General features: G+C 32.0%; 1 protein-coding gene across 1 annotated transcript; it reads left to right on the forward strand.

The window, feature by feature from the left end:
- Positions 1-8,332: 8,332 nt before the first annotated feature.
- On the forward strand, positions 8,333-9,186 carry LOC138877247 (uncharacterized). The gene is made up of 2 exons (XM_070156840.1): positions 8,333-8,644; positions 8,728-9,186. Exons 1-2 carry the CDS (start codon positions 8,333-8,335, stop codon positions 9,184-9,186), a joined length of 771 nt encoding a protein of 256 aa, XP_070012941.1.
- The last annotated feature ends 324 nt before the right edge of the window (positions 9,187-9,510 follow it).

The following is a 9,510-nucleotide window of genomic DNA, read 5'->3' on the forward strand; positions in this document are numbered from 1 at the left end:
ATGCCGCCGATGATCAAAACAAAAAGAAAGAGAATGAAATAACCAAAAAAAATGAGAATAATAAGAAATAAGAAAAAAGGATAAGAAAAGGAAGAAAAAATAAAAAGGTACTAAAAATACATGTGGGGGCGCGTGTAATTCACCACTTGCCAAGAGTTTGGTAGTCTAGTTTTAGGATGGTATTTATTCCATTTAAAAAAAGTTTAGGGGGGTAATAGGATTCTCATAAAGATAAAGTGGGTAGTTGCGAATCCGAGTATAGGGCAGGGGGATACTTATGCATTTTCCCAATGTACTTATGCAAGTTCACCTATGCATGCAGAATTATTAGCATTACAGGAAGCACTCCAGCTAGCAAAAAAAGCTCTAGCTATTCTCACTTGAGATTGACTAAGTTGCTCGGATACGGGTGCGGATGTCAGATATGGGCGCGGATCTAGAGGTCGTAAGATTCTGGGATATAGATCCTAGTATGGATATGGGCGCGGGGATCTGGCTTAAAATAGTTTTAAAAACTTAAAATATCTCTAAATTATGAAATTTTTTATGGAATATAATACTTATGTATAGCTTGTAAAGTGTGAATTTCTTTTTTATTCTCAAGTTGTAGATAAGTAAAGGATTGATTTCCTAGATAAGGTATGTTATTTTCTTCAAATTTACCCTAGTTTTGATTCAAATTTTGGGAATCAAATTATCTCATCTTGATTTTTTCCGTGCGTCATGGTCAAAGTACCCGAAATTGTTTGACCAGATCCGACACGGATCCTATACCCACATCCATATTAGTGTCGTGTGGAGCAACTTAGGAAATTGAAATCAATGCAAGTCATCAATCTACTAAATACTGGGAATCGAACTTATAAGTTTGATATTAATTCTTGCAGGTTGTTAATGCTCCAAGAGAAAGAAGCACATAATCAGGCATAACTTCCGCCAAGGTAGCAAGATCACACACCACCTAGCAAAGGAAGCTTCCACCAGAAAGACCAAGCTCAAGTAAAATAAGACTATCTACTATGCAAGCCCCCCACTTTTTGTTATGTAGAAAAAGATATGGAGGATCAGACTAATTTTGTTAAGAACCTAACTAATGTTGTAGCTAGTATGGGTAACCTTAGTATCCTCAATGACGATAATCGTGTTTGTACCTTTTTGGATCCCTATTAGTATTTTGTAAATATCCATATTTCTCAACAAAAAAATAATAATTTCATAGGGAAAATTTCACATTAGAACAATTGGGCTCCTCACTTTTTAATACTTAAATATTAGTTCAACAGACCAAATTCATTTGGGTAGTGAAAATTAGATTTTTAACAAGCTTAAATATGTGAGTTTAAATTTCGAATTTGATTTTGTAAGAAATTTGGAGTGGGTGTTATTTAGACTTGTTAGAAATAGTATAAGGAGATTATATATAAAATTTGAAGTCATTTAATGGAGATTTGAACTGGTTTTGAACAAGAATTGCAACTAAAATTCGTGGAAGAAGTTCGTCTACAGATGCTTGTATAAGGTGTATAATAGTGTATAAGGTATGTTTCTACACTCATATACACTATTATACAAGATTATACATAATTATACAAAAAACTAACTTCGTCTTCTTCCTTGCGTCTTTTCTGAAATTTAACTCAAATCTTGCTCAAATCTACTCCAAATCACTTCAAATATAAATTTTGAACTCGTTTTGATATTTTCAATCAATTGGAACAACATTCAATCCAAACAACTGACAAATTAAAAAAAAACATTTTCAAAAGCAAAGCTTTGAATGGTTTTCAATGGTGGACTTCTACTCTTCAATTTTCTTACATTGCAAGCAAGTGACAAGAGGAGAATCAGAAAATACAAGGCCCCTTGAAGCATATGTAGAAGATGTGAGAAGAAGAGAGAGTGAAAACAATTGTTGTGAGAACATAGATTTAACTCCATAGCTTTTAGAAGCAATGGTTATAAGAACACAAATTTTGAATTTGCTAGTGCTTTCAAAATATGTACAATGTGAGTTAGGTGGGATAAAACTTAAAAACATTGGCCATTTTTTGTTATGGTGTGAAGTCATATGTATTTTCTTGTAATTCTTTCTTTAGAATACTACTCCCTCCGTTCCAATTTATGTGAACCTATTTCTTTTTTGATCCGTCCCAAAAAGAATGAATCCTTTCTAAATTTGGAAACAATTTAGCATAAACTTACAATGCTACCCTTAATGAGAAGCTTCTATTACCGGGAGAAATTTAAAAATAGCCAGATTTACAAGTTGTCATTCAAAAATAGTCAAAGTTTCAAAGGTAATCGAAATTTAGCCACTTTTCATGCAAAGATTCTGAATGAAAACACTGTTCGAAATCCGGATAAATACTCCAGCATAATATACTGGAGTTCCAGTATAATATACCGGTCCAGCATAATATACTGGAGTTTGGAGCACCGGTGCTCCAGTCTCCAGTATATTATACTGGAGCCAACAAAGTATACCGGTCCAGCATAATATGCTGGAAGTTCATACACAGGAGCACCTAACTCCAGTATATTATGTTGGACCGATCTCTGTTGCAGCAAAATAGTGGCTATTTTTCATTGACTTGATAAATGCTGGCTATTTTTGAATGACCAGTCCAAAAACTGGCTAGACCGTGTTAATTTAACTCTATAACCACACAAATACTCCGAGCCTCTTTTTAACGTGTTTAGGACCATAAATTCTAAAAATCTTCATTTTTTTAAAATTTCGTGCCCAGTTAAATAGGTTCACATAAATTAAAACAGAGGGAATAATAAATATTGGAAAGAACTCGTATTTCGGAACTTAAAGCCAAAGGAACTATATTTCTCCCTTTCTTTCTTTCTTTCTTTCTTTCTTTCAGTATCACTTGATAGTAGAACATGTTCTGTGCCATTAATTTGAAGTTCCCTAGAAAGAGTTTTTGATTTATTCATGATTTAAAGATAACAATTAACAAACTGCTGGTGGTTTATAGTTAGTCAATTTTTTATTAAGTGAAGTTAAAATATAAAGGAATAAACACAAGGAAAAAAAAAGGAGGGGGGGAGGGGGGTTCAACCAATGGTGTATATATAATTATAAAAATAATTAGGAAAAATACGTAAGTGCCTCCTTGACTTATAGCCGGATTTCCAACTACGCAATTTATTTTTACAGGGATCCTTTTACCTCCCTCAACTCTTTTAAAATGGAATTAATATATCCTTAGTGCTGATGTAATAGAAGAGAGTGTATGTCACCCTCCTTGGGAGAGTGAGAAAGAAAGAGAATTCTATAATTTTATTCTTATAACATTTTTATAAAATATATGATTTCTATTTTTTTTAATGTTGTTTTTTTTTCTTTCCTTTTTCTTCCTCCAATTTTGTTACTTATAGATTGGCCGAAAATTAGCTGCAGCATTCTCTTCTCCAACGAGAACGAGTTGCGGATTTTATTCTTTCCTCTCCATATTTCACTACACTTTAAAATAGATGATTACTACTATTTCTAATTTCTTCACTCACCACTTTTAAATTTTCAACTGTGATTGTTTCTCACAGAGAGGAATGAAAATAGAGAAAATCTCACTTTATACGCATTAATTCCAAACTATTTACTCTTTAATGTCCAGGCCTAAACTATTTACTACTCTTACCCATGCGCTCCAAACTATTTATCCGCCTTTTTTATGTTTCACTTCTTCTTCGTCCTCATTTTACCTTCCTCCAATTATTTGCTCAACTCCCCAACTGTGTCAAAACCCCATTCCGAAAATATTAGTTCAACTTCGCCCACTCTCAACCCTCCTCTGTCTTTATCTCTTTTTTCAATAGTATTTACTTTCAATTTATATGTTATAGTAAAGTTTTAAGGAAGAATTTTTTTTTTGAAGATTTATTGTTTGATTCGATGTGGTGCTATAAAATATTGCTTATAGTATGTTCGAGTAAGCTTCTCATATCTAAATTTTTGTGTGTATTTGAATATCCACCATTGTTGGGCTTGAAGCTCAATTTTATTTTTTAAGATTTCTTGTTTGATTCAAGGTGGGTGATATTAAATATTGCTTATAGTACCTTCTGGAAGTTCATACTGAAATTTGATAGTATTTGGAGCTGATTTGAGTTGATTGAGATTGATAGTTTCAGTTGAAAATCGAAGAAGAACATAACTACATTATACCGCTATGGTATACAATATGTTGTAGGAGTATATAGCTATACTGCAAACACAGTTACCTAACAGTATACTGCTACGGTATACAATATGTTGTAGGAGTATATAGCTATACTGCAACAGTATACTATTATAGTATACAATATATTGTTATAGTATACTGTAATAATATGCAATATACTGTAATAATATGTTGTAATAGTATACAATCTACTATAATAGTATACTTATTACCTGTAAATTCACTTGCCTTTTCCCTTTTAATTTGCTTTAAGCTTTTACCGTTTTACGCATTGTGAGAGGCAAATTAAAAAAGCAAAAAAAAAAAAATTATAGTATCCTATATAATGTAACGGCACACTCTTACAATTAGATCCTTTTAGAATTTTTTGAAATTCTTATTGACAACTGATATTATTTCAGTTAAATAATTGAATTAAACTTTTTTTAACTCTTTGTGTACGATTGTATACCCTATTGGCATAACTATATACTATACTGGTATCATATATTAGTTAATATTTTTTTGGTTGTATTAGCTACATTTAATTGGTACACAATTTAATTTTTCTTTAGTAATAATATAAAAAAGAATAATAAAAAATAGTAAATAAAATGAGATTATGAAGAGAAAAAGAATATAAAAAAAAGAAGTTAAATGAAATTAGAATAGAAAAAAAAGAAAACAAGAAAAAAGAAATGGAGAAAAGAAAAAAAAAAGAAAAAATAAAATAAAAGAAGCATAGAATAAAAAAAGAATTGGAGAATAAAAAAAATTCCTCACAAAACCTACCATGGGTAAGAAATATAATTAGTTTATGGATAAAAAAAAATTGGTAGACAAAGGTAAATAGTTTTATTTTTGTGGGTAACTGTGTCAAAACCCCATAAAAATATCTCATCTTAAGATCAATTTTTACAAAAATTTCTTTGTCATTTGACCATCAACATAACGGGCCCATGATGCCGTCATTTATTGGGTGATGTGCACAAATAGCCACTAACAATATCTGTCTTTATTTTAAAGCCAGTGTTTTAAATATTTTAAGTCTTTAGCCACTGGTTTAATAAACTTATACCTGACTGGACGAAAATACCCTTCTGCTATAACTTATACCTACACTTTTATTAACGATCAACAGCAGCAACAACGCTAAATTACTTCACTGTGATCGTCGAAATTGCAGAAGATTCTCTTCCGATTTCAAACTATAGAATTCAACATTCTCATCCAAAAATCGACATAGATTTGCAGTAAGTTATACTTTTATGTGTTTCTATTGATTTTTATTTCGACATAGTTATACTTTTACAATTTTTATACAGTAAGTAGAAATTTGATTTTTTGGAATTTCTAGATTGATAAAGTTAAGGACATCGCGTCCCGTGATAATTCTATAAAAATTGAGCACATAATATTAAGGACAAAGTGTCATGATTTTGCAAATTGAATTGAAAAAGTTAAGGACACAATGTCCTTAACTTTGTTGATGTTCTTCTGTATATTAAGCACATATTGTCATAGATTTGCAAATTATTTTGAAAAAGTTAAGGACACTTGGTCCTGAACTTTGACTTACATGTTCAATATTTAAGGACAGTTGGTCCTTAACTTACAATTATTAGTTAAAAATTTAACGACAAGTAGCCCTTAACTTCAAGTTTCAAGTTCAAAAGTTAAGGACATGAGTCCTTAAGTTTGACTTGCAGGTTCAAAAGTTAAGGACATGAAGTCCTTAAGTTTGAATTACAGGTTAATTCTATAAAAATTGAGCACATAATATTAAGGACTACCTGTCCTTAACTTTGAAAATTGAAACTCAAACTTGGTCTTGAACTTTGACTTACATGTTCAATATTTAAGGAGAGTTGGTCCTTAACTTACAGTTATAAGTTAAAAAGTTAAGGGCAGGTAGTCCTTAATTTTGGGTTTAAAGTTCAAAAGTTAAGGACAGGAGTCCTTAAGTTTGACTTGCAGGTTCAAAAGTTAAGGACAGGCAGTCCTTAAGTTTGAATTCCAAGTTCAAATGTTAAGGACACTTGTTCCTTAACTTGGTCTTGAACTTACAGTACCTGTTCTTAATTATACAAGGATTGCATTATAAAATATGTCCTGAGTTTCCCATTCTCTTGACTTGCAGGATGGAATCAATATGCATTATAGTTGCTTTTACTGGTAGATGGGCTGAAGACTATAAATATCTTGATCATCAAACAAAGCTTGTTCTAATACCTGAGGCAATTCGGTTTGAAGATTTCATTAAACAGATCTTTGAAGTTATTGAATTGGATAGACACAAGTTTGAAGCAGTGATATGGTTTGATATCAACCTTGGAACAAGCAAGGGAATGCTTGTATCCAAAGATTTAGATCTTCACACATGTATAGAGTTACTAAAAACTCATTCACTCTTCAAGGGCTGTCTTTTCATTATTGATATTTCGGAAAGAGTTTTTGGATCAACAAGCAACGAACATGTCAACACAGAAACTCAACATGACAATCAAAACAAATGCCAACAAATAATGGAAATAGATATGGTTGAAGCTCAAGCAATAACTGAAGAGGTGCTTCAAACACATGCCAACAGAGAAACTCAACATGACAATCAAAATAAATGCCAACAGATAATGGAAATATATATATGGTTGAAGCTCAACCAATAACTGAAGAGGTGCTTCAAACATTTGATTCTATTCAAGTAGAAGGACAAAGCATTATAGAGATTGACAACGAACAAGCTTTGGGTGTTCAAGTCTTAGAGAATGCACCAGTAATCGAAGAAGTTGCTGAAAAAACTTCTACTCAACTAACTAGACGAAGATCAAATTTGAAACAAAAAGAATCCCCAACTACGATATTAAGAGAAAATGCTTCGTTGGATGAAATAAAAGTGGGATTAGTATTTGACAAAAAGAAGAGTATAATTAACTATTTTTCGAATATAGCAATTAAAGGACATTTTGAATTCAAGGTTGTTAGATCAAGCTCAACAAGATACTTGTTGAAATGCAATGATGATAGATGTGGTTGGTGTGTGTATGCTTTCAGAATTAAAGATTCAACACTTTTCAAGATAGTAAAGATTGAGAAAAAGCACGACTGCTCTGTTAACACTATGAAAGTTGATCAAAGGCATGCAACTTCAAAGTTGATTAGTGGTTACATTATCGACAATCTTCGAGACCCAAGGTTTGAAGTTACACCAGCTTTTGTCATGGCAGAGATGCAAAAATTGCATGGACTAGATATTGGGTATCACAAGGCGTGGCGTGCTATTCAACTTGCTTCCGCTTTAATAAAAGGAACTCCCGAAGAGAATTATGAATTATTGTCTTCATACTTGTATATGATAACAAGTAAAAACCCGAGAACTTATACTAACATAAATATAGACGACAACAACAGGTAAACAATCAAAAAAAAAGTTTATTAGTACGTTTTATAAAATTTGGGACATGCTGTCTTTAACCAGTTAACTTTTGAGTTGTAACCAGAAGTTTAGGACTGGTTGTCCTTAACTTTTGAACTTGTAATTCAAACTTAAGGACTGCCTGTCCTTAAGTTTTGAACTTTGAATTCAAAGTTAAGGACTGCATGTCCTTAACTTTATAACTTGAAACTCTAAGTTAAGGACTGACTGTCCTTAACTTTTAACCTTATAATCTGAAGTACAGGACTACATGTCCTTAACTTCTGTTAACCTTGTTTTATATTGTATTTTCATGTTTCTTTATATGTTTTATGCATATAGATCATCAATATCTGGTTGGAATCATTGTAGACCAGTGATCGCCGTTGATGCAACTTTTTTGAAGTCAAAATTTCGTGGTGTTTTAATGATTTCAGTCTCAAAGGACGCAAATAACCAAATTTTTCCACTAGCCTTTGGAATAGCAGAATCTGAAAATAACAATTCCTATGAGTGGTACTTTAGTCAGCTTCGCAATGAAATTGGGAGCCGTCAGAATTTAATTTTTTTATCAGGCAGGCATCAAGCTATTGCATATGGCATTGCAAAGGTATATCCTGAAAGCCATCATGGGATTTGCATCTATCATTTGGAGTAGAACCTAAAGCGAAGGAAGATGAAAAGTGAGGTCATAAAACTTTTCAAAAGTGCTGCAAGAGTATACAGGTGCAAAAAATTTAATCTATACATGTCAGATATAGCAAAAGTAGATAAGAAGACTTATGACTACTTGATAGAAGAACCACCGGAAAGGTGGAAACGTTCTTGTAGTCCACGACGAAGATATAACTTGCTCACAACAAACATAATTGAGTCAATGAATTCTGTCCTATTAGAAGCAAGGGAGCTGCCTATATTAATAATGATGGATTTCATTCAAGTGAAGCTACAACGTTGGTTTGATGAAAGAAGAAATGAAGCAGAAGGAACTTTTTATGATGTTTCTTGTTGGGTAGAGGAGGAATTAAAGAAAAAAATAGATTTAGCATTTACTTTTAATGTAAGTATTATGTTCTATGTTTAGCTTATGATTTTAATATAATTTAATATAACGTACTAACTTATAATTTTTCAATATTGCAGGTCTTCCCTGTTGATTCATGGCCTTCTAGAGTTGAAGAAGAAGGAATAACTTTCTTGGTGGACTTAAACAAAAGAACATGTGATTGTTTTCAGTTTCAATTTGATGAATTACCATGCATACATGCAATTGCAGCTATCGAGAAGAGAAACATCAAGAAGTCCAACTTTTGTTCGCACTGGTACTTAAAGGAATCTTGGATGAAAACATTTGAAAGACAAATACATCATGTAGGACATACTGATTCTTGGATTGTACCAGAGAGTGTTAAGTCACAAATTGTTAAACCTCCAGATTTCAAAGTGCCACCAGGTAGAAGGCAGAAGAAAAGGCATATTCCAACTACCGAGTCATCAAAAATAACATTCAAATATGGTCGTTGCAGAAGAATTGATCATAATAGAACAAGTTGTATATATTCTCCGACGGTCCATCAATTTTCAAGAAAGCATAGAGAATAGTAGATATATCCACTTATGTTTATCGACTCTTTTAAGTTTTTGCTATAAATTGGATTCATTTGGATTATTCTTATTTGAGCATATGTCTGAATATTTAAAATTTCTTTATGCTTACCTTCTTTTTATTTCTTTTGAGTTCAAAGATTAAAAGTTAAGGACAGGAGTTCTTAACTTTGAGTTTCAAGTTCAAAAGTTAAGGACATCCAGTCCTTAAATTTGAGTTACAGGTTCAAAGGTTAAGGACAAATAGTCCTTAACTTATAGTTCAAAGTTCAAAACTTAAGGACTGTTTGTCCTTAACTTTGAGTTTCAAGTTCAAAAGTT

This window comes from Nicotiana sylvestris, chromosome 9, assembly GCF_000393655.2.
Source record: "Nicotiana sylvestris chromosome 9, ASM39365v2, whole genome shotgun sequence".
Classification (NCBI taxonomy): Eukaryota; Viridiplantae; Streptophyta; class Magnoliopsida; order Solanales; family Solanaceae; genus Nicotiana; species Nicotiana sylvestris.